This window comes from Chaetomium globosum, genomic scaffold, assembly GCF_000143365.1.
Source record: "Chaetomium globosum CBS 148.51 scaffold_2 genomic scaffold, whole genome shotgun sequence".
NCBI classification, from domain to species: Eukaryota; Fungi; Ascomycota; class Sordariomycetes; order Sordariales; family Chaetomiaceae; genus Chaetomium; species Chaetomium globosum.
In genome coordinates, this window is record NT_165977.1 from 899,959 (window position 1) to 924,227 (window position 24,269).

At 56.2% G+C, this 24,269-nt stretch overlaps 7 protein-coding genes across 7 annotated transcripts in view; 4 read left to right on the forward strand and 3 right to left on the reverse strand.

Annotated features, from left to right (window-relative positions):
• Positions 1–624: 624 nt before the first annotated feature.
• Positions 625–1,360, reverse strand: CHGG_02416 (uncharacterized protein; the record flags this gene model as incomplete). The annotated part of the gene is made up of 4 exons (XM_001228931.1): positions 625–698; positions 751–1,118; positions 1,174–1,228; positions 1,324–1,360. 4 exons carry the CDS (start codon positions 1,358–1,360, stop codon positions 625–627), a joined length of 534 nt encoding a protein of 177 aa, XP_001228932.1.
• A 3,963-nt stretch (positions 1,361–5,323) lies between these two features.
• Positions 5,324–8,288, forward strand: CHGG_02417 (uncharacterized protein; the record flags this gene model as incomplete). The annotated part of the gene is made up of 6 exons (XM_001228932.1): positions 5,324–5,527; positions 5,598–5,725; positions 5,779–5,843; positions 5,911–6,231; positions 6,283–7,519; positions 7,649–8,288. The coding sequence occupies 6 exons, from the start codon at positions 5,324–5,326 to the stop codon at positions 8,286–8,288; spliced, it is 2,595 nt and encodes an 864-aa protein (XP_001228933.1).
• A 2,175-nt stretch (positions 8,289–10,463) lies between these two features.
• On the forward strand, positions 10,464–12,789 carry CHGG_02418 (uncharacterized protein; the record flags this gene model as incomplete). Its single annotated transcript, XM_001228933.1, has 2 exons — positions 10,464–11,919; positions 11,984–12,789. The coding sequence occupies 2 exons, from the start codon at positions 10,464–10,466 to the stop codon at positions 12,787–12,789; spliced, it is 2,262 nt and encodes a 753-aa protein (XP_001228934.1).
• Positions 12,790–13,818: 1,029 nt separating this feature from the next.
• On the forward strand, positions 13,819–16,342 carry CHGG_02419 (uncharacterized protein; the record flags this gene model as incomplete). Its single annotated transcript, XM_001228934.1, has 6 exons — positions 13,819–14,132; positions 14,405–14,575; positions 14,635–14,700; positions 14,761–15,251; positions 15,319–15,867; positions 15,933–16,342. The coding sequence occupies 6 exons, from the start codon at positions 13,819–13,821 to the stop codon at positions 16,340–16,342; spliced, it is 2,001 nt and encodes a 666-aa protein (XP_001228935.1).
• Positions 16,343–18,097: 1,755 nt separating this feature from the next.
• Positions 18,098–19,694, reverse strand: CHGG_02420 (uncharacterized protein; the record flags this gene model as incomplete). Its single annotated transcript, XM_001228935.1, has 3 exons — positions 18,098–18,681; positions 18,800–18,923; positions 19,485–19,694. 3 exons carry the CDS (start codon positions 19,692–19,694, stop codon positions 18,098–18,100), a joined length of 918 nt encoding a protein of 305 aa, XP_001228936.1.
• A 1,765-nt stretch (positions 19,695–21,459) lies between these two features.
• Positions 21,460–21,928, forward strand: CHGG_02421 (uncharacterized protein; the record flags this gene model as incomplete). The annotated part of the gene is made up of 2 exons (XM_001228936.1): positions 21,460–21,736; positions 21,885–21,928. The coding sequence occupies 2 exons, from the start codon at positions 21,460–21,462 to the stop codon at positions 21,926–21,928; spliced, it is 321 nt and encodes a 106-aa protein (XP_001228937.1).
• Positions 21,929–23,872: 1,944 nt separating this feature from the next.
• The window catches only part of CHGG_02422 (uncharacterized protein), a gene marked incomplete at both ends in the record, with an annotated part of 2,602 nt that continues 2,205 nt past the window's right edge, over positions 23,873–24,269 (reverse strand). The window contains one exon of the mRNA XM_001228937.1: positions 23,873–24,216. Within this exon, the coding sequence (XP_001228938.1) occupies positions 23,873–24,216 (344 nt within the window). The remainder of the gene's footprint in view (positions 24,217–24,269) is intronic.

Below are 24,269 nucleotides of genomic sequence, written 5' to 3' on the forward strand. Positions count from 1 at the left end.
TTTCCCCCATAGAAATAATAGCCATAGCCATTGAAGAGGGGAGTGTTTTCTAGAGCAACCTTCCAGATTAGTCGATATCCTTTCTGATTTGTACGGGTATACTTTTTATACGCAAGAATGTCATGGTATTACAACCTCCGGATATGGGAGGGGTTATGGCACGGCGTTCGTCCTTCAGCGTCCAGAACGAGGTAGCGAGGCCTTACCGAGGGACAAATGCGAGGTGGTGCCTGGTGTTGAGTGGAACTGGTGTTGGCATAAATTTGCGATCGGGGAGACCATCTCCTGCAACGGTCGATTCGGCTGTTGATCGGATTTTGGATAGTGAGGGGCAAGTATAGCGCGAGAGTCAAAGAGTTGGCGGTTGAAAGGGGGGCAAGGAAAACCCCGTTAGAGGTTGTCGAGAGGGATGTTGCTCGACGCTGGTTCAAGAGTAGAGGACTCTACGTAACTGGCTCACCCGGAAAGGGCGGTTCTCTGTATGTCAAACGAAATATCAATTGGTCATGATACGAAGCTTATAGTTTGCTTGGATTGATTTATGTACTAAAACCAGGTACTATATACGTGTTTTTGTACTGCTCGTTCCAATATCAACCTTGGTCGGTTCCCTTCGGCCTCCATTTAACAGGAGTTCTGGCCGTTGGGCGTAAAGGTTCCGGACTGGTACGCGCCGTTGGCATCGCCCAGGCATTCGGCTGTAAAGAGTCAGCATAGTCCTTCGATCACATGACGCTCAGTGCAACTTACCGACGGTAACCAGCTTGAGGTTGTTTTGTTTTGCCCAGTTGATCAACCACGGGGTGAGGGTGCGGACGGTGCCGGCGTAGGTCTCGTGCATGAGGGGAATGTGACCGTTGCCGCCAGCGCCAGCACGCTGGAAGGCCTGCTGGCTCTGCTGCGGCGACTGGTTGTTCCAGTCACCTGAATCGACGTCGTTGGTGATGACCTTGTAGCCCATGGAGGCCATGGTCGGCAGGAACTGGCCGCTCGTCTCAAGGTAAGGCGGGCGCATGTAGGCCGGCTTCTTGCCGATCAAGTTGACCATGGCGTCCTCAACCCTGGTCATCTCGGTGCGGATTTGTTGCGCGCTCATGCTGCCCATGTGACCGTGGGTCCTAGTATTGTGTGTGAGTAAGTGAGCGAGGGGAAACTAGAGACAGAGCTTCACACCATGAGTGAGAGGCAATCTGGTGGCCCGAGGCGAATGCCTTCTTGACCGCGGTGGCTTGGTTGTAGATGCACCCATAGAGCGTGCCGGTCCAGAAGAAGGTGGCCTTGGCACCCGCCGCATCAAGAATGTCTACCAGCTCAGAAGTGTACTGGTTACGGGCCCATCATCGTACGCAAGGGCGAGCATCCCGGGGGTTGCTGCACTTCTGAATGACCACGCCCGGGGCTCGGAGCCCCGGCTTGACGAACTCGAGCGGGTTTGGTGCCGGAGCGGCAACCGCGCCCGGAAGCTAGCAGGAGGCCCGGCGATGACAGTTTCAGCCGAGCATCTTGAGGTATCTTTGGAGTAGGGTGAAGGTTGGCGGCGTGCAAACAAGAATGTGGCCCATCAGCCCCCGACTATATATGTCCGGGGAATTCCAACCCTCCCCGCTTCAATATTACCCTGCCATCAGACCCTCCAACCCGAGGACACGTCCCTGTTCATCTAGTTTCTCCGTCTGGTGTGGAGAAGGAGTTGTAGTTCGGAGCAAAGGAGCGGAATCAAGTCTGAAAACAACCATTTGGGGATCCGCCCGAAATCATGGGAACAGGAGAGTCTGGGGTGCTTAACGCCAAGGCCGCATGAGTGCGGACCAGCTCCCGGGTTGCTCATGGGTAAATATCATGCAACCGCCGGCTTTCGCCGTAGTCGAGAATAGATTAACCCGGGGCCCCGTTCGGCATTTCACCCGCTGGCGAACACTTAACCACATACGAGCAAGATCTCCGTCCATTCCAGAGACTGCACGTGGGCACAGCAGAGAAGCTTCGCAGTGAGTAGATATAGATAGATTAAGCTAACGCGCGAACCGCTATTAAGTTTAACAGAGCCAATGTAGGTAGGCAATAAGTATCCATGTCTTATGGTGGAGGTGACAAATAAACCGTGGATAAGTGGGAACGAAATTAGAGTTTTTCTCAATGCTGAATCATTGTAGTTCACACGCTAGAGAACGGCAAGTCTACAGATATCCTATTCATGGTTCATATTCGATAATTTCCCAGCTCATAAGGGTTGACCACTTCATAGGGCAATCCGAAAGCTCTATGCTTGGAGATGAACGGACCTTGCTTATTGGTTTGATATGTTATGTTCGTCTCATCGATAACAACATTTCTACCATTCGAGTGTTCCTGACATCACGTAGGGAAGCCTACAATTGCGCAGACCTGTGGGAGGCCGAGTTCAAGCCACCATAATGGAGCAATGTGTACTTCACAAATGGACCTCTAGGTCAACACCGAGGTCCTCGGTCAGCACAATTCTAATCCCAAGCCGGCTATACCGCAACTCTGTTGAAATCGAATGCGTACCCATGGCGCAGATTATCCGTTATTCTAATGCTCGCAATGTCATTTTTGGCCACCTCATAGATTTAACAGGAGGGCTTACCTACCAACCTCTTACATATTGGCAACACCCTCCTTGTGAAGCGAACAGTAGTAATCAGGTAGTGATTTAGGAAAAGAATTGCTTGACGATATACGAGGGAAAGGTGGTTCTCTGCCCTCTCAGTAGTAAGTAAGAAACGGACGAGTTTACACGGCACGTTTTGGAAAAGATTATGCGGCAGGAATTCCCGTGAGATTTTGTGCCGGTAAGGCGCCCTAGAGAGACAGTTCGTCTTTGTTTCTTTGTTTCTTCTTTTTTTCTTTTTTTCTTTTTTTTTTTTTTAAAAAAAAAAAGAAAGAATCTGGTTTGAATGTCGAGCATTCCGCGAATCAGATTCGATCTGACAACATGGCTTGCATCCCTAGGTAACATCCCCGGTCCCTATCGTGGAATTTGGATAAACTGGCTGACCACGAAGTGGTTTGAGACGGATAGCTCCCAACCATTTACCGCCCAATCAAGCGGAAGTGCAAGGCAAAGAAACGTTCTCGGGATGGGCAATACGGTCCACTCCAGGCCCTTCCCTTTCATTTATGCTTTCCCACGAGCCGTTATGTGAGTCACTGATAGACCGGCTTCAGTTGCAACCGGCCTGTAAATATATAATTCTTCAACACCATGGCATGCCCCTTTACTGCAGGGCCAATGGTGGCGGTCATGTGCACTGCGTCAACCGATTTACTTAATCCTTCCTTAACTAAATCTTCGCCCTTTGTTTCCATGGCTCTTTGGCGCACTTTCTGGTTGCCATGTCCCCGTCCAATCACCTTAGGCTTGAGCAAGATTACCCAGGTACATGTATTGAATGCTACCTATACAACCTCCTTCACCCACGGAATTCATCGCCAGGACTACCAGATCCCGTTTCCCTTTGAATGCTCCATTAATGAATCCATGACGATTCTTTCTGCCTTCTTCTTTATCGTCCCCCTTTGTCTTAGTTTTTTTGTTGGCTTCTCTGCGCTTTTCTTACGGGAAGTCTTTACTCCCTGTTTGTTTTTGCTCTATTTTTCTTCTTCCTTTTTCTTTTTCCCAATCTCTCATTTCAATTTTCGTTGTTCCCCTTTTTTGTGGGATCCAAATCGTAGTGATATTGCGTCGACAAGCATGGAATTTGTCATTCTCCATGATGGCGTCAGAGCTGTGGGCCGTGGTTGCTCTCAACCCAACCCTGTCCGTTTCAAGATTGTCTCACAACCACACCCCTGCAAGTTAGGGACATGGAAGCGAGGGGCCGGCCACCTGCGGCCTGAAGATGCGCACGACCGCCACGACATGAGATGGCAGCAAAGACAATGGTAGAAACCTTGGAGGCCGCAATCGGTTTGCATGAACGAGTTCTAGAAACATCTACTAGTTGCATCCTGGAATCCCACCGACAACCATGCGCACTCTCCAAAGGGTCTCGAGCCAAGCGCAGCGAGACATAACATCTCCCGGCCCGACATGAGCCCATGCTAGATAGATCCTTGAGACGGGAGACTTTACGATGGGAACTGGCCATTGTCTCCGATGATGCAAGCTGCAAGGCTGGAACCCCTGCCACGCGCTTGGCCGTTCCCAAACGCCGGAGCCCGGGTCAGGAACATGAGATTCAGGTGTCACTGATTTTAACGCCGGGGATCGTTCGTTAAACTTTAGGGTTCCGGAGTGCAGGTGCCGTGAAGGTGCCTGGGTAGGTATGTACCTACCTTAGGTCGGTTGACAGGTCCCCGCCCTTAAACACGAGTCAGAGGAACGAAAAGGAATAAAATAGGTACCTAAATCGATAGTTCATAATTAGCATCTAGCAGCAATTACACAACTTTGACCGTAAAATACATCTTAGGTCCGTTGTATCCCCTGGCCACAAGACTTGTGGCCATCAGATCTTCAACCCTAGAAGGCAATTCACACCGGCAGAGTCCGCTCGGTTGCTTCCGCCAAAGGAGCTTACCAAGCACTTTAAGGGGAGAAAACGCCCTGAATGTTGGGCTGCCGTCCGTGCGCTCGGACGGTTTTCCGCTCCCCCACATGCTTCTGGCACACTGGCTTGGTCTCCTGGGGCCTCGACTTGCATTGAATTAGGTGGGTCAAGGCCCCGCCATAAGACGCGTCAAGCACTGCCCGTCATCAACTGGCACTTTCCCGTATCAACGACCTTCGTCCGGTCTCTTTCTGCGATTCCCTGTCGACCTAGGATTCTGTGATAAACAAAAGTTGGGATCAATCCTGGATGCAACGGCACACTTCGCCTTCGCCGTCTTGATTCTCGTGGCCGCCTTTCAGCCCTACCTCGAATTTCTCGCCGCTTGCATCCACTCCCGGGAGGTGACCTTCCCGCCTCTCCCCACTGACGACCCTCAAGGATCGCCTAGACATCCGCAACTCTGCTCTGCCACGAACTACAACCAATAGACCGCTGTGGAACCAGACGATATCTTGTGACATCCAGCATGCCCTAGCGATAACCAGGCGTCCTTCTACTGAACGTTTTTCTTTGCACGGCTGCTCAGCCTCTATTCCCGGTTGTTCCGGCGCATCCCGTCCTCGGAGTGGACGGTAATAATAGCAGCTTCCAGTCAGCGGCTACACTGCTACACAAGCAGGACCCCCGCCGTCTCGAAATAACCTAATCCCATTGACCCTTTTATCAAAGGGTCCAGGTTTCTCTCCAACCGTCGTCCATCGAGCCTTTTCCATTCCGCAACGACCGAGTTTTGACCGCTTGTCGCCATGGACCACCACATGCATTCGGGCTTCCAAATGCCCATCCCGCCACCACCACTCATGAACCCGCCCCCCCAGATATTCGGCGGCTACAGTGAGCACGGCATCCAAATGCCCCAGTTACCGCCTGAATTGATCACGGCGCAAATGTTCGGGGACCAGGGATTGTTGGACGACACAAACGAGGCAAAGAGGAGGAGGATTGCGAGGGTGAGTTGGAGGGGTTACCACTGTGCTTGGATGACATAGGGCGGTCGACATGCTGACCGGATGCTACTAGGCATGCGACATGTGCCGAAAGAAGAAGATCAAGTGCGATGGAAAGCTCCCAGCTTGCACGCACTGCAATAACTACAAGACGGACTGTGTCTTCACCCAAGTAGAAAAGAAGCGGAATCCTCCCAAGGGGTGAGTGTCGGTTGTCGACATTCTATAGATCCTCGACTTACACGTGGAAACAGCGCCAAGTACATTGAGGGGCTCGAGAATCGATTGGAGCGCATGGAGTCCCTGTTGAGGTTATCAGGTATGCCTGGTGTTTCGCATCCCAGATGGGTACCTGTAGCCATCCCCCGCTAACGTCGTTGGCGCAGGCCTTCTAGACGAAGACGACAACGGTGCCACCGACCTCGGAACCTTGGAGAAGAAGCTTGTCGAGAAGCACCAACAGTCGAGGCAGGCTTCCCAGGCTGTTTCCGATCCGACGTCCCCCCCACCAGTGCCGGGTCAAGAGGCTCGCGCCTCAACGCCCCATAGCTCGTTGGCGTCCCCCGAGTCCGCTAAAGACAGCGATAAAATGAACTCTATCACGCCAGAAAAAGACAGTCAGGACGGCGAGCGGGAAGAGGTCGCCGAACTGTCTGAAATGATGTGCTCATTGGTCACGAATACCAACGGCGAAACGCGATATATCGGTACGGACCAAACCATCCCTGTGTAGTCCCCTGGCCGCTAACATATAAAAGGTTCATCCTCCGGGTTCTCCATCTTTTCACCCAAAGGAGTTCAGTGGGTAAACGAGAAAATGGGGGATTCATCGTTCCAGCAGATGATTTCGGATGTCTCGATTGACGATCACAAGTGGACGGCTTGGAAGCCCGATGTCTTCGGGGATCTCTTCCGCCGCACTGTCTTCAGAGATTTGCCCCCGAAGCCGGAGGCGCTGTCGCTGCTCAAGGACTACTTTGAGAACTTCAACTGCATGTTTCCGTTATTCCACCAGCCGACCTTTATGCATCTGGTGGAGAGGCAGTACTCGGATGACCCCTATACCGGATCCGGATGGTGGGCGAGCTTGAACGTGGCTCTGGCTATCGCGCACCGCCTGCGCGTTATGAGTAACCTGGTACCGCAAGAGGAAGATGACAAGGCCTGGGCTTACATCAAGAACGCCATGGCCGTCTTTTCCGAGCTGGCGATGCGCAACACCGACCTGCTCAGCGTCCAGGCCCTGCTGGGTATGTCTCTGTTCATGCAGGGAACTCCAAACCCACAGCCGTCTTTCCTCCTCATTGCCACGGCGATTCGACTTTCGCACACCATCGGCCTCCACAAACGAGGCACAGGGTTCAACCTCAATCCCATCGAGATTGAGCAACGGAAGCGGGTATTCTGGATAGCCTACATGTTGGACAAGGATTTGTGTCTTCGTTCCGGGAGGCCACCTGCGCAAGACGACGACGACATGAACGTAGAACTCCCCGATGCTGACCCTGCGGACGGCATCGGCAACATTCCATTGGCGGACGGAAAGGGCAAGATGAACCTTTTCCGGGTCATGTGCGAGCTCTCCATCGTGGAAAGCAGAGTGTACAACAAATTGTACTCGACCAAAGCAACGAAACAATCGGATGGCGAGCTGCTGAACACCATCGGGGAACTCGACAAGGAGCTGGAAGACTGGAAGGACCGCATCCCGATTGATTTCCGCCCAGAACACGAGATCAAAGCGTCGCATACACCACTTATCCTCCACATCGTCATGCTGCATTTTAACTACTACAACTGCCTCACCACGATCCACCGCATGTCGATCCATCACGGGTACTGGACTAGTCGTCTATCCAACTTTGCTCTTAGGGGGCTCAACGCGAGGCCACTGAATCCCCGCATTTTCTCTTCGGCGGCGTTGTGCACCTCTGCCGCCAGAGCATCAATCTCTCTGCTTAAGTACATCCCTCAGGGCGACTTTTCCTGCGTCTGGTAAGCCGACCCCCTCTCTTGCCCCAGCCGACCTCCGTTTCTAACCCGCTGCAGGATGGTGTTGTATTTCCCAGTGTCCGCACTAGTTACGTTATTTGGGCACATCTTACAGAATCCCCTCGACCCCAGGGCACGCTCCGACACCAAGCTGTTAAATGTGGTCGTCAACTTCCTATCAATGCTTGGGCACGAGGCGGAAACAGGCGGCGTCCACCGCATGCTCGGCGTATGCTCCGAGTTTGACCGGATCGCCAAGGTGGTGATCGACAAGGCAGAAAAGGACCATGCCTCACGACGAGGAAAGCGGAAAAACCATGACCAATCCTTGAGCAAACCAGCAGCTAGCTCCAACAACACCAACACCAACGCGGCCGATTCCCCCTCCTTCAATCCGAACCCGATCCCGGCCCACGTCCCGGACCCCACCACGGCGCGCTCCGCAACCCCCCCAGGCGAACGGGATGCACGCCGGCAACCCCAACAACCAAAACCATCTCTCCCCGCCCGCCAACGACCGCCGCTCCCCGCCCAACAACCCCAACAGCTACAGCCCCATGAACGGCACCATGAGCCAGTCCCCGTCCCCCGGCCTCGCCCCCACCGGCTGGCACGGCGAGTTCACGCCCGACAGCTCCGAGTACAACACCTTTGCCGACATGGCCGCGTTCGGCGCCATGGACACGAGCGGGGGGCTGGGCAGCCCGCCGCTGGGTGGTGGCCTAGGAGGGGCGCTGTACCAGCAGCCGATGCTGCCGCAGGATCTGTTTAGTCTGCCGATGAGCGCTGGATTGGAATTGGGCCGAGATGAGTGGTGGTGCGTATCCGAGCGTGGAGAATGGGAATTTTGGGGATATGGATTTGAGTGGGGGCGGTGGGGGTGGTGGTGGTGGTGGTCTTGGGGGAGGGGGTCAAAATGGGCAGGGGCAGGGGCAAGGGCACGGGCAGAGGCCTATGGGGAGGTGACATGTGTTGTGAGAGAGGTATCTCTAGCGGGTGTAGGTGTGAAGTGAATAGGTGGAGGTAAGGGTGAGTGTGTGTATGAGGGGGGAGTGTCAACTAGACTGGTTGATGGATGGATGTATGGATGGATGGGTCTGTTTCTGCTGGGGTATAGCGGGGCGCAGGTGTTCTTGTCTTTTGGGGTGGATTTTTGGTTTTCTTCTTCTTCTTTTCTATGATATATGTCCTTATAGGGATTCATGACTTCCATTTCTTTTCTGATCATGTTATACTTGGCTATGGCTACACTGTTGTAAATCTCATGTCCTATATGTCTGGTGGATAGTTTGTCAAGATTACTGGTGCTGTTTTTGTATGTTGAGTAATTCAAGCTGAGGAAGTCGAATGCGAATACTTTAACTACCAATGGTTATTTCTGCCCAACCCGGTCGATGGATGTTAAGTTAGATGAAGGAATGGTCATCTTCAGGGTTGGATCACGGTACAAGTTCAGAGATGGGATTGAATGGGACGAGGGTGACACAACATACCGACACCGTGTGGTTGTTGGGCTATTCTTGGGATATGCCGTGCGGGAGTCTGACTTATTGGTGGATGGGTGGATGGTGAGCGGGCGGCGAGATGAAGGAAGGGAGTGTGGTGAGGTTATTTTGGGGTGCGCAAACCTCTTGAGTTCCTTGCGAGGTGGCGTGTGGTTGCTCCACTTAAAGTTGAGGTTTACGATGGAAGTGGGCTGATGTCTAGATGCAAATGACAGTACTTATCTGCCCTCGTACGACAAAACATGTTAGGACGAAATCCATTTTGCTGTTCTGTCTTCAGACGAATGCCTGCCTGAGGCAAGTCAAGCAATGTATTGTAAGCCAGGTATTGTAACAATACCCTCGAGCTCTTTGGTGCTGCTGACGCTCATGCACGTCAACCTCAACTGCCTACCGAGTGTAGGTTGACGCCGCCGGCGTTAAGAAGTCAAAATGTCCGGCACGGTGCAATGGGTTGCCCGGCCCGAGCAGGTGAAGAGCAAACCCACTCATCAGTCAGCCGGAAGAGGTTGACTTTAGAGGCACGTGACCGTAAGCTAGCCGTCTAGGGACTAGCGCATTAGCCTGGCAGCATGTTTCCCGCCGCTTACCAGGCGTCATCCATTGGACTGTTGCAGGGCTTGGATTTTCCGGCTCGGCCTTGTCGGACTCACGAGACGCACACACCACCCACCATCCACCGGTGGACATTGACGATTTCGGCGGCGACAAAGCGATCGCCAGGAAGTGCGGCAGCAGGGAAAACGACACCAAGGGAGATTGAGCATTGAGCGGAGAAAAGAAGGGAAAAAAGCAGGTTCCAGTGCCCTGCCGTAGCTCGGAGACTTCCAGGGTGGGTTGGTGTAGCGGGACCCAGATTCGAAAAGAAGACCCGCAATCTTCATCAGATACCTTTGCATTCGCAACCCACGTCGCCTTCAACCGGGCTCCTCCCCCTCCCCCTCTCCCTTCCTCCCACCACCACAGCGACCATGTTTCGCACCTCAGCCCTCCAACTGGCGCGCTGTTCAAGGCTGCCATTGCGGCCATTAGCGCGACCGGCATTCCATGTGGCCCGCTTTCCCCAGACCACGCCCACCGCAACCACCCTCCTCGCCCCCAGATTCAAGTCGACCAACTCGCGGAAACGCGAAGACGAGAACGAGACTCCAGATCAGCCGCCAAAGAAACTGAACGATGCCACCGATGCGAAGCAGGAACCCCCCGCGCCCCGACGGCCACTCGCTCCGGGGTTTGTACGCCTGACCAAGGAAGAACAGGACGAGCTCAACCGGCTTGCGGACTCTTTCCCGTCGGAAAGCCAACGGGCCGAAATACGGGAGATATTCTACGAGTTTAGGGACTTGGGTGTCCCGGAGGAGCTTCGGGAGATCCTGCGACGCAAGATGAACGGGCAGCTCAGCATGATGGATGCTCTGAAGGTTCCAAAAATTGCATACAAGATGGCGTCGGAATTCGAGGCAGCAAGCCAGGAACAGGAAAGGAAAACGACGGACTTTACATCGAACAAACCGGGGGAGGAAAAGGAGCAAGATTGGGATAATGCGCAAGGGCAGGAAGGGGAGCAACAGCAGCGCTCACAGCAGGGGTCGCAACAAAAACAGCAGCAGCAGAAGAAGAAGCAGTCAGGTCAGTCAAGTCAGAAAGGGCAAAAGCAGCAAGGGGGAGGCAACCAAACACCACCGCCGCGCCGGTTCGACGGATCCGACCCAATCACGTGGGTTATCGCGACCGTCATGCTGTACCCGTTCTACACCATGTTTTTCTCCTCTGAGTCGTCTCGCGAGATCACCTGGCAGGAGCTGCGCAAGAACTTCTTGGACCGGGGCCTGGTTGAGAAGCTCGTCGTTGTGGACAGGCGCGTGCGGGTGGAGCTCAACCGCGATGCCGTACGGAACATGTACCCCGACTCCCAGGCGGCCAACCCCAACTTCGTCTACTACTTCTCTATCGGTTCCGTCGACGCCTTTGAGCGGAGGCTAGATGAGGCCCAGCAGGAGCTTGGCGTCCCAACCTCCGAGAGGATACCGGTGAGCTATGCCCAGGAGGGCATGGCCGCCAACCTCCTGATGGCGTTCGGGCCGACCATCCTGATTGTCGGTCTGCTCGCCTGGATATCGCGTCGGGCTGGTGGCGTGGGCGGAGGTTCCAGCAACATGTTTGGTTTTGGGAAGAGCAAGGCCAAGATGTTCAACCACGACTCGGCGGTCAAGGTTAAGTTCGCCGACGTAGCGGGCATGGACGAGGCCAAGACCGAGATTATGGAGTTCGTCAGCTTCCTCAGGACCCCCGAGCGGTTCCAGAGGCTTGGCGCTAAGATCCCCCGCGGTGCTATCCTCTCTGGTCCTCCTGGTACCGGTAAGACGCTCCTCGCCAAGGCGACGGCCGGCGAGTCGCAGGTGCCCTTCTACAGCGTCAGCGGTTCCGAGTTCGTCGAGATGTTTGTCGGTGTCGGTGCCTCCCGTGTCAGGGATCTCTTCGCGACGGCGCGCAAGAACGCGCCCTGCATCATCTTCATCGACGAGATCGACGCGGTCGGCAAGTCTCGTGCCGATGGCGGCGGCTTCAAGGGCGGCGGCAACGACGAGCGCGAGGCCACGCTGAACCAGATTCTTACGGAGATGGACGGCTTCAACACCTCGGAGCAGGTCGTGGTCCTTGCTGGCACCAACAGGCCCGACATTCTGGACAAGGCCCTGATGCGGCCCGGGCGCTTCGACAGGCACATCCACATCGACAGGCCGACCATGAAGGGTCGCAAGTCGATCTTCAAGGTGCACCTACAGAAGATCCTGACCAAGGAGGACATGGACTACCTGACGGGCCGTCTCGCTGCTCTGACACCGGGCTTCGCTGGCGCCGACATTGCCAATGCCGTCAACGAAGCTGCCCTTATTGGTATGTTTCCATTTTTCCTTGTTTTTAAAGTTGTAAGTCTATTTGGGTACTAACGGTCCCCAAGCTGCCAGAGCCAACGCAACCAGCGTCGAGATGATCCACTTCGAGCAGGCGATCGAACGTGTCGTCGGCGGTCTCGAGCGCAAGTCGCTCGTCCTCAGCCCCGAAGAGAAGCGCACAGTGGCCTACCACGAGGCCGGGCACGCCATCTGCGGTTGGTACTTCCGGTGGGCGGACCCGCTGCTCAAGGTGTCCATCATCCCGCGCGGGCAGGGCGCGCTCGGGTACGCGCAGTACCTACCCGCCGGCGACGCCTACCTGATGAACACCAACCAGCTCATGGACCGCATGGCCATGACGCTGGGCGGGCGCGTGTCGGAGGAGCTCCACTTCCCGACCGTCACCACGGGCGCGAGCGACGACTTCAAGAAGGTCACGCGCATGGCCACGACCATGGTCACGCAGTGGGGCATGTCGGAGAAGCTGGGCCCGCTGCACTTTGAGAACGACCAGAACCAGCTGCACAAGCCGTTCGCCGAGTCGACGGCGCAGGCCATCGACGGCGAGGTGCGCCGCATCGTCGATGAGGCCTACAAGCAGTGCAAGGACCTGCTGGTCGCGCGCAAGAAGGAGATCGCCATCGTCGCCGAGGAGCTGCTGCGCAAGGAGATGCTCACCCGTGACGACCTCGTCCGCCTGCTCGGCCCCCGGGAGTGGCCCGAGAAGGAGGAGTTTGCCAAGTTCTTTGACAACCGCCACGGCGGGAAGAGCGCCCCGCCCCCGTTCCCCATCGAAAACACCGACACGCCCGATGAGGCGGAACCGGCGCTGTTTGACGAGGAGAAGCCGCCGACGGACGGCGGGAGGTGAGAGGTGAGAGGCGAGAAGGGATGATGAAAAGGAGAGCCAAATAGGTGACGGAGAGAGGCACTACTACCTACCCGTGCTGCGGTCGGTCAGGCGGATCCCTGATTCCTGGCCCCCCTGTCCTTCACAAAAAATACTCAACTCGTATACATGTTTGTATCAATAGGTATGGCGCATTGCAGCGGGGAGGGAAAGGGAAGAGCAAGCTGCTAGAAAGAAGGCCTTTGGTTTTGTGTTATTTCCCTCCTCTCTTGTTTCTCCCGTTAGCAGCAACAGCAGCAGCAGCAAGGGCAAAGCGACGGCCGGGGCAGGCAATGCGGGACGTGGATAGACTAGTTGCATCAGCAAGTGTGTTGTACGATAACTGCCGTTGGCGATGATTTTTTTGTTTGTATGTATTGTGTAGAGTATGTATGTGTTACTCGGGGGAGGTTGGTTGTGGCCGAACTCGACTTAGACGACACTCAAGGTGATCGATCGATTCCGCCCCGGCCCGGACCGGAGCCGGCCCCAAAATGATCATCGGGATGGGGCTGGGCCACTGTGAGACAAGTTGAGATCAACCCCAATGTTTCCCATGATCCTTTCCCTCTGAAAGTGAAGTCTATGCTATCTAGCATTCGGTATTATTAGCATGATACATGGCACCCAGTCAATCCCGCCCTTTGTTATCCCACCATACCGGAAAACCGGCACCAGATCTGCACATTGTTCCTGACGGTGTGTTGTCTGGCGCCATGCCGCCTTTGCACTCGGTCCCGTTCCCGTTGTGGGTCCACTCACCCCTGCTCTGCCCGTTCTTCTTCGCCGTTGCCGGGAAGCGAAGGGCCCATCTGATCTTGCATTTCTTTTCGGAAGAGGTTATTTTTTTGTCGTAGTAGTCTTTCTCGGCCTCTCATCCATTGAGGTCCAATAACCATTCCTATCCACAAAACGGACGACCTCAAACGAAAGAGGATCGATGATGAATCGCGTCGGACCCAAAAAGTGAAAAACCGGGAAGCAACAGCACACCGCAAACCGCAAAAGACCATGGCCTCTCCCACCGAGAAACCCACCACCGGCACCGGCGGCTCCATCCCCGGACCCGGAGACGGCGGCCTCCCCCACCACCACCAAAACCAAAACCAGAACCAGAACCAAAGCCCTCCCAGCACCTCCCACCGAACAGGCCTCCGCATCCGCGACTGGGTACGCTCGCCCGCGTCCGGGGAGACCCGCCATCACCATGATGATCCTACCTCCACCACCTCCACCCCCTCCGCAACCGCCGCCGCCGCCGCCGCCGCCGGGCCGGACTCGGACCCGGCTCCGGAACGGCACCGCGCGCCGCGCCACGACCCCTGGTGGAAGATCCACCTCTTTCGTGGCATGGTCAATGATGTCCGCAAGAGGGCGCCTTTTCTACGCGAGTGACTGGGCGGATGCGTAGAATTATCGGGTTGTCCCGGCGACGGTGTATATGTTTTTTGCGAAAAGAGTTTTTTTCTTCTTTTTTTGCTGGGTTCTGGGTTTTTTATTGGGGAGAGAGAGGAGTGTTGTTTGATGTGTCTTGTTTTGTTTACTCCCAGGGAGGGTTGAAGGGCGAGAGCTAACCGTGGATCTCCCCGTCGTGTAGCATCTTGCCTGCGCTGGCGTTCTCGCTGGACATGTTCAACAAGACGGGCATGCAGTACGGCGTCAACGAAGTGCTGCTGGCTTCGGTGCTCGGCGCCGTCGTGTTTTCTGTGCTCGCCTGTCAGCCGCTGGTCATTGTCGGTGTGACGGGGCCGATTACCGTATTTAACTAGTATGTTTTCCGCCAGGACTTGGATCTGGTTTTCGGGGTGGTGGACTGACCTGCCGAAGCACCGTCTACGATATCATGATGCCTACTGGCACCAACTACCTGGCCTTCATGTGCTGGATTGGGATGTAAGTTGCCCGCAATTCATTGCCATGGCTGCGTACAAGGGAGGTACTGACTGCCACCAGATGGTCCCTCATCTTTCATTGGATCCTGGCCGTCACCAACTCGTGCAACTGGCTGCGCTACGTGACACGCTTCCCCTGCGACATCTTCGGCTTCTACGTCGCCTTCATCTACCTGCAGAAAGGGATCCAGATCCTCGAGACGCTCGGCGACCACGAGCCCTTTTACCTGTCCGTCGTGGTGGCCCTGCTGGTCTTCGCCATCGCCTACATCTGCGGTGAGCTCGGCCAGAGCAGCCTGTTCAAGCACCCCGTGCGCGTCTTCCTCAAGGACTACGGCACCCCCCTGACCGTCGTCTTCTTCACCGGCTTCGCCCACATGGGCAAGATGAAGCACATCCCGCTCGAGACCCTGCCGACGGGGATCGCCTTCATGCCGACCGTGGCCGAGCGCGGCTGGTTCGTCCACTTCTGGGACATCCCCGTCGGCGACATCTTCATCGCCATCCCCTTCGCCGTCTTGCTAACCATCCTCTTCTGGTTCGACCACAACGGTCCGTCCCTCTCCCCCATCCCCTTCCGCCCCTCTATCCCCACCCACCTCTGACCAACCAACTACAGTATCCTCCCTCATCGCCCAAGGAACCGAATTCCCCCTCCGCAAACCCGCCGGCTTCCACTGGGACCTCTTCCTGCTCGGCCTCACCACCGGCATCGCCGGCCTCCTTGGGCTGCCCTTCCCCAACGGCCTCATCCCGCAAGCCCCCTTCCACACCGAATCCCTCTGCGTCACCGAAGTCGTCCCCGCCACCTCCCCCTCCTCCTCCTCCTCCACCAACACCACCACCAACGACCCCCCCAAACCCCACCCCACCCCCAGCAACACCCCCGGTGGTGGTGGCGGCTTCACCTTCCGCGCCACGCACGTCGTCGAGCAGCGCCTGTCCAATCTGGCGCAGGGCCTGCTCACCCTCGTGGCCATGACCGGCCCGCTGCTGACGGTGCTGCACCTGATTCCGCAGGGTGTGCTGGCGGGGCTGTTCTTCATCATGGGGTTCCAGGCGCTGGCGGGGAACGGCATCACGGCCAAGGTGTTGTTCCTGGCGCGGGATCGCGCGTTGACCGAGGGGGGGCATCCTCTGCTTGGTGCGGGAGGGGGGGTGCGGAGGGGTGCGGTGTGGGCGTTTGTCGGGGTCGAGGTGGTGGGGTTTGCGGCGACGTTCGCGATTACGCAGACGGTGGGCGGCGGTGGGGGTTTCCGGTGGTGATTTTTGCGCTGATTTCCCGTGCGGGCGTTGGTGTTGCCGCGGTGGTTGGACGGCGGAGAGAGTTGGCGGTCTTGGATGAGCCGACAGCGAGCCCGTTTACGATGGAGAGTGTGGGGGGTTCGTTTGGTGGGCCGGTGGGGGGTGGTGGTGGTGGTGTGTTGGATGATCGTGATGATGGCGGGAAAGTGTTTAGTGGGGAGTCGGGGGAGGAGACGGAGCGGGTGGGGAGGAAGAAGGAAGACGAGGGTATCGGTGGCCGTGGTGGTGGTCGGGCTCGCGAGGGGCGGAGCGACGAGGAGCTTGCTGAGCTTGGGGAGAGTCGTTCGGGAGTCGTGAGGCGGCGGTTGAGCACGCTACATCGCGAGGGGAGTGCGTAGATCGGCAGACTTGTCCTTCATCGGCGTCGTTGTTTCGGGCGGGCCCGTCGTCGATCGGTTCTCGAGTGGTTGGAGGGTATTGGAAGGCGTTTCGCGCCACTTGGAAGGCCGTTCATTGCTCAACATCCATAGCCATGAGGCTCAAACGTTCATTGTCGATTTGTGCCTAGTGTCCAGCGTGTTTGGGGTCAGCAACGACTCGTTTCCCAACCTCATCGTCCGCCAATGTTCCCTTCCTCTACCCCTGGAATTCTGACGCCGGGGCTTCAGCGTGAATAGATCGGGGAAACACCCGTATATAAAGGAAGACAACAAAGAACAAGTGACTTCATGTCGCCCAGGCGGCAACGAGCGAGGCAATCCCGGCTTTCATCTGGCCAAATCTCTCCATTTTCCCCCAGAAGGCCAGGAGCAAGACGGGTTGGGCACAAAGTATACGATGTTGGCATTGCGCCTAGAAAGCACGTATATAACGGCCTACATATTTGCCTACTTTACAATCTTTCGAAACCGCTGATCCTCATGACTTGATACATGGACAACCGCGGATCGTGGCCCATCCTTCATTGCGTCGAGGCATGTTGGCACCTCACTGTGTCTTACACGGGCGGCAAGGCCGATTACCCGCGCCGCCTATGCCTCAACAACCAGGAACACGGACATTAACTTAATTTGCATTGACAATCAAAGGTTATCAATACAGCAGAGGGTACTGGGCTCTCTTCATCTACATAAGAACCTCTCGTAGATGAACCTGTCTCTCTCCAGAAGCCCGAGACGATTACCCCGGCCTCCCCGTGGACTGGTGGTGGGAAACCATTCTGAGCAGAACATCAAGGGGCTTGTTGTCCCCAGCGCCAAATCTGATAGTTGTAAAGAGGAAAACTGGTGACCGCAGTCGATACTGCGATTACCCGCTCGCCACGCCCCACAGGGACCTTGGGTTAGGCCAGGCAATCGTGGGAGGTCGCTGGTACTTCTCGCCTCGACAGTTCATCAACCCATCTCCAGCCGAGCGGAATGCAACCCTGGGATGAACAAACAATGGCCGCGGCCTGGCCAGTCCATCAACAGCACCAACCAGCTCAATCGGGTGGCTGAACTCCTCACTGCACTGTGCCGGCTTCTTGTTCCGGTGTGATCACCCCAGCCCCCATGACAGTCTCGCTGCCGGCGGCGACATCTCATCACTCGCGCACCTACATATTCCAGAACGGCGAAAATGTAAACCCTAGAGAGAGGCCGCTGCGAAGCGGCAGGAACCCGGGGCCGACGGGTCCCTCGTGCTATGCCCCTGTTGGCTGGCAAATTCATCGCGCCTAGACTCCTCGAAATTCCCAAGGTTGGCGCTTGCTGTTGTGCCAAAGACTGTGACTCGCCCAGGAAGGTTTGCGCTGCGGGTCGCAACTGGCCGTTGACCTGATCGCTCGCATCAACGGTATACAGAGACAAGAAGAGACCAACCAAAGTCGGCAGCCAGACCATCTGCCGCGATGCCCGGATCGTCACCGCAACGCGAAATAATGCCATGTTAGATACGGCTCAATGGAAACATGAGGGTGTTCGGTGTTGTTAGCTTTGATGGGCTGAGCCCTGGAGATGCGCGCCTATCTTCTCAAGAAGGCAGGTGGTTGACACAAGCGAGACATCCCATCACCGGCTCCTGGGTGTTCCTGCTCCGCCCGGCAGCATCCAGTTCTTTCCGGCCAAGGATCAGCTAGCAGAAACTAAGATCACGGCACGTTCTTTATTCTCTCAACGATATCCGGTGCCATTGTGCATGGTGCCGTGATGGATTGAGCCGGTGGAGACGAGATGCCGTGTCGTGGACGAACTGCACTGGTGCCATCCCAGGCTTAACTTCCATCGCCTATGGTTCGTCCGTCCATCTTGGGAGTCCGGCCAAGTTCCGGTGACTCGATTTTGACACTTGACGTTTGCCGGACCGTGGCACCCCCCAGAGAGGCCGACCCCTGGCATGCCAGACACACCAAACCCGAGAGTTAGATTGAGCAGGGCCACCAGCAGCAGGCCGCGGACAACCGCGGCACCTCGGACAAGTTGGGGTTCCTGTCGACTCGGCCAAGAGATGCGAGGCTCTGAGTATCGGACTTGTCCCATGGGGAAGGCAGCTCGCCTCCAAATCAACAAGGACGCAGGTAATTTAGCCGAATGAAGCGTATATTGAATCCGAACCACCAGACCGCTCAACCAGGTCATGGGCCAAGGGGAAGCGCAGGAGAGCCTGGAATGGGAGTATTGCGGGTGCGCGAAAAACGGGATATGGCAGAAATGGCCAAGGCAGGCCGGGTACTCGCACGCCCGCCTGCAGCATCTCGCTGTGGGTTTCCTTTGAATAGCTCTTAGTTATTGTTTGTTGAGCATCGAATCCTCTGCCGCAAACCCGCCCAGTCGTCTCGGCTTGCAAATAATGACCCCGATAGGCGGGTCAGGCACCACGACGTCTCTTCGGTACCGGCGTTCGGGGGTCGCGGGGTGACGTTGCAGGCCTAAGATTCGGCTGTGACAGGCGGTCCCACCGGCTCATCGAGGGCGTTGAGGACGGGTCGAATTCTCGTAGCTATACTGAATCTTCAGGGCATCAAGGTGTTTCTGTCTCGTTAGTTGGAGCTGCAAACCCAGAAAACAAGGTCTGAACCTCCGTAAGCGCCGCGAGAAAGAAAGCTCGGAGACAGAATCGGCACAGGAATTGTTTCATCAGCTCAGTCTTCAATCCATTGGTAGTTTGGAAGTGCCGAGCGCCACTGGCCTAATCGAAGCGTGTATCGTGAAGTGCAACGCCGGAGTATTGGATCTGGTACCGTGGTGGAGGAAGGTGATGGAGATGAGTGTGTGAAGAGGATGGCCCTGCAGCACAACTGCCTTGGCTCCTCCTGTCAAGCTTCGATCTTACCCTTTTAGGTAATGGCGTGAGGGCCGGACTGCCCACTCCGTCGCCCTGGTCAGTTGCGTGATCTGGCAGGCATGGAAGCTGGCAAGAAAGGGACAAGTGACAACAGGGACCCTGGCAGTTATGGTCGAACGATGTCGAGTGGATCCAGATCATCTTATCGAAGTTCGTCCTTGCCAATTGTTTCGCTTGCACCCTTCGTGCCCCTCGCACCCCTCGCACCCCTCGCACCTTTACCTCTCGGTACCGTGGTGCTGTGTCGGCTTTCTCTTGCCAGTCCATGGCAGCCTGCCGCCTTCCCCCAGGGACCCAGTAAACCGTCGAGCCAGTGCCACTCGAAGGAGCTTTTCCCGCACCCTTTTCCTCCTCCCACAGCGTTGCAACCGACCTAAACTCCCTTGCTGCAACCCACACAGGCGTTGCATCTGGAGTCTTGGACATGTCGGACTCGTCGGCTCACAACCCCAAGTTCAACCCGTCCCAAGTCTATCTCGACCGGATCGATGCTGCTCTCGATGCCGTGCCGTCCTTGGTTGTCGGGTTCCAGGTTCATGTATCCGTCTCGAAATGTCTCATATCGACGGCTCAGACACTGCTGCAATAGGCCTTCAATCTCGCCGTCCGGGACTGGGGCACGAGATTCCCGCACCGGATCGCGCTCGACAATTTTCCGGCAGTCGGAACCGTTTCGATCTGCCGTGGTTGGGTCCGATGGTCAACGCAACGGACAAAATCCAACCCACCATTCTGCAGGCCCATTCGATCGCCCGGTGCGGACTCTGAGATGCGAACCCTATTTGGGCAGGGATCTCGTTGCGCACTCAACCACCCCGTGACATCGTGCCAGATGAGACATGCCGCAGAGCGCGCCGCTTTCATCCTCTCTTCTGACAGAGTTACTCCGCCAGGGCACGGCCGTTTTCAACTCAATCAAGTCGGCCCGGCTAGCCCTACTGGTCTGTGGTGACGATACCGTCGTTGTGACACAAGGCTGAAGGATCGGGCTTCTTGCTCCCAGGGGACTTCCCCTCCTCGCATTCCGTTTTGGCTTGGGATTGGGGTGAGGTGAGGCGCATCTAACTTCTCGTCTGTTTGCCAAAGAAAGTTACTTCGACACTCACCCTGCAGGCCGGCCTCATCCCCTGGAGAAAAGCGGGCAGCCGATGATCATCGACGTGACACGGGCTTAACACCAGCCACCATTCGAAGCTGATCTGCACAACCTTCTGTGCACTCGCAGAAGACATGCAGCGATAGTTATTCTTGTCAACTCAGTTCCCAGACTGTGCCACTGCAGCCCGCACCACACCTAACCTGGTCTGTGGTTGGGTGCACGGAGGCGCAGAGCGGTTCAGGGTTCAGCGCGGCTCGCTCTCAGATACACCGGCGGCACCGCTCACCCTTTCCCTCGTCTAAACTATTTCGAGGAACGATAGCCGCGGAGATAGCCGCTTCCTTGGCCCTAGAACCTCACCACGGCGCTTCCTCGACTTGGGAGACGGCAGTCTGGCCCCTCGTTCTTCTGTGTATGGGTGTGCGTAAGAAGCGAGGGAGGGAGGGGTTACGCAGGAACCGTTGGAGATGCCTCCAGAAGGAATGCGCAAATGCCCGCTAATGCTGGTTCCCGTAACTGCCCTGCTCTGGCCCGCGGCTTCTCACCTCCAAAACACTGGCCAACATCAACTGACACGAGTGGCGCAAACCCTCGTAACCGGCTCCTGGTCCACCCTTACCCCGTCTCCCACAGACTTACAGAAACGGCCGGCATGGTTGAGCGGGATGCAAGCACATGTGGACAATGTTCGCGCAGAGAAGCATTCCACGGCATGGAGGAACGTTGGACGGATTGGGATACTGGGATGTCTGATTCCGAGCGCCTTGTCCCGACATGTCTAGTTCATTGAAGATCACCTCTGGCTACCATGCAAAGAAGATTCCTGGCGCCGCCCCGTCCCCGGAGAGTTTCGACAAACATGGCATGGCCGCACAGGACCCCAACGCCAGCCTACTCTGGAGTGGGCAAGATCAGCCGGCAATTGCATAAATGGCCTGGAGAACTCCAGAATGCCTCTCCATATTCCCGGCTCTTGGTGTAAGTGACCTCGATCCTGTCATCCCGGCCAGGGCCAAAGCAGGCTGATGAGTAACAGGCTGTATTCGACGTCGCAACATCACAACATCGTCCGTGTCAAGCTGCATCTCCAAGATGGCTCTCGAGAGATCTCCCAATCAGAGGTGGCGGCGGCGTTCCATTCCGCAGTTAATGACGGCGCACGTTTTTTTAATCTGTCTTATTTTCCGATCAAGCCTTTCCCCGGACTCTGGGGCCAAGCCGACCGTTTCCCCGCGGTTTCAGAGGAAAGTAGGCGATACTACCACGGTAGCTGCTTGGAAGATGAGCAGGAGGCGCCATGATGCCCGGTCACAGTCTGCGGACGGGACGGTCGGCCGGCTGCAACGGCGGCCGCTGATGATGATTGATGGTTGGTCGAGCAAGCACTTCCTAACACGGAAACCTTCGAGATGCTCCGTCGAAGACCGGGGAGTGACGACACGTCCATGTCATTTGTCACTGCTTGGCTGAGGTGCCCCATCTCGACCAGACTGTTAAGCTTTGGGGCGGGGTAACAGATCTGCGCCTCTTCCACAACCCAGAGGACACAACGGTAGAATAGTTATTGTCCTTCCCACCTGCGCGAAGGCATTCGGCTGGATTATTGCATATTCGTATGTCGAAGCCGGTTGCATACCGGACCGCGTTTTGCCACTCCGTCTGGTACCTGCGTAATGATTTCACTCAAGGATGCGGGACGGTCGACAAAACGTTGGCCGAAATGAGGCCGTCGCCAGTGGCAGCCAACCACGTCCGGTACCAGACAGACCACTCCCCGGCAAGAGCTCCCGACAACAACGAACCACCGAGGCCACACCAAAAACCACGGTGCTGTTTAACAAGCCAGTTATTTCGCTGTGCCCGAGTAAACCACCGAAGCTAACGAAGACGGGATTGACCGCGCTGCAACCAGCAGCAGCCAAGACCCAGCCACAGCCCTCACACGCCTCCTCACTTGTGTGCGGGGAGTGAATGAGGAAAAGAAGGCAGATGTGGCTCCGTTTCGCAGGCGATCCCAACCAGGGGTTGGCCCATAACCAAGGTGCCATGTACCTGTCTCTTCTCCTCTTTCTTGTCCGGCAATGAAGGGGGCCGCAGCGAATAGGACGCCGCTCCCATTTGCTGCGCGGGCGAGATGCAGACTCAAGGTGCCATGTTATGCATCAAGTTGTGGAGTATGCTGCAATGCAAGGCTCGATGTGGATGTCATCGCATCTCATTGTCTCACCTCACATCTCTCCTCACTCCATCCGACCTGACTGGTTGAGGCACGCAACCCTGAACCCAGCCCGGCAGATCCCGTCAACAGACCCCTCTCCCATCTTGCTTTGTACACCTCGACCGGTGCACTCCTCTTGCTGTCGGATCAAGGCTCCTTCCAAGCGGTTGCAACCCAACGTATGTCTTGCGCCCACGGCAGTTTTCGCTGGGTCTGCGTTAGTTAAACGGAAAAGGTCGTTTAAAGGAACCGGAAACTTGGGCCACGACCCGAAGACCGCAACATGGTCGAGAAAGACAACAAGGTAGGGGCCGCGGAGACCCGGAATGGACACAATTGTGAACGTCCTCAGTTTGTTCGTCTATCTATGTACACGGCTAGTAGAGAAGACAAAGGGGAGAGAACCTGCCAGCCGGCTAGCCCCTATCCCTACCAGACAAATGGTAACACACACACACACACACACACACACACACATACCCACACTCACATAACCCATCCGCAAAGCAACCACCCAGCCACCCAATGCAAACCCCACCACCACCAGCAAATCAACCGAACCATTCCGCCGTTGAAATTGGGTTTTCTTTTCTGTGAAACAAACAGCCTTGTCAAATTCGCCAATAATCATCAACCCTCCCGTTCGCCGGTCGTAGAAACGTAGTAATAGTGTTATCCCATCCCATAATTCCAAAAAAAGACAAACACAAAACTGATCTTTCCTGTCGCAACCAACACCAATGATATCATAGAATCGAGCCGCCCACAACAGATCGTACCCGATCAAAATATCAAATCGTAACAAGACAGAGCAACAAAAAGGTGTCGAGCCAAGAATCGAAGTAGCCGCGCCAGGGTAAGGGGGACTCTCGGGTTTCCCGAAACATCCATCCGATCCGAGAACCCCCTTCTTCGAGTGTGGCGTGAGGAGAGAGTTGTAGTCCCGGTAGCAAGAAGCCGTCGATGCGGGGATGTGTCGTCGATCGATCGTATAGAAGAAGCCCGTCAAAAAGGGGGCGATGCTGCCGCACGCAAAGAAGTAAAAATGAAGATGCTATTTGACGAGCCAGAAACAGGGGGTGAAGTTGGTTGTTGGGTATTTCGATCCCCCCTGAGAATAAAAAAAAAAAAAAAGAATCGCAGTTTATAGTGCCCTGTTTTCGTAAACAAGGTTGGTCGTCCGCCGTCTGCAAGCCATAATATCATGCTATGCGGGTGCTGCCGTAGGCCGCCGGCGCTGGGTGGTGGTGGGCGGAAGGCCGGGCCCGTGAAGCTGCGCTTGCCGCTTCATGCCCAGCGGGGTCCGAGTACTCGTCGCCGCCGGTCCCCGGAGCCCTGGCCCTTGCCCTCCCAGCCCCGAGCGGCCCCGCCCCCTGAAGGAATCCCGCATTCGGGCGTGCGCGAGCTCGAGCTCGACATGCTGGCCTGGAAGGCCTGCGAGAAATCGTTGGGTGGCGCGATCGGTGCGCTCATTTGCGGTATCGAGTAGTCGCTGGTCGAGGTCCGGTAGCCGGATGACCGGGGCAGGGGAGAAATCGACGGGGGCTGCGAGCTGTGCGGAGGGGGAAGCTCCTCGTGTAGCTGGGACCAGACGCCGCCGAGTTGAGGGGTTTGATGCCGGTACTGGGGTCCTGGGGGAGTGGGGTCGAGTTTTTGCATGGCCGCCGGATCCCGATGGCGGATC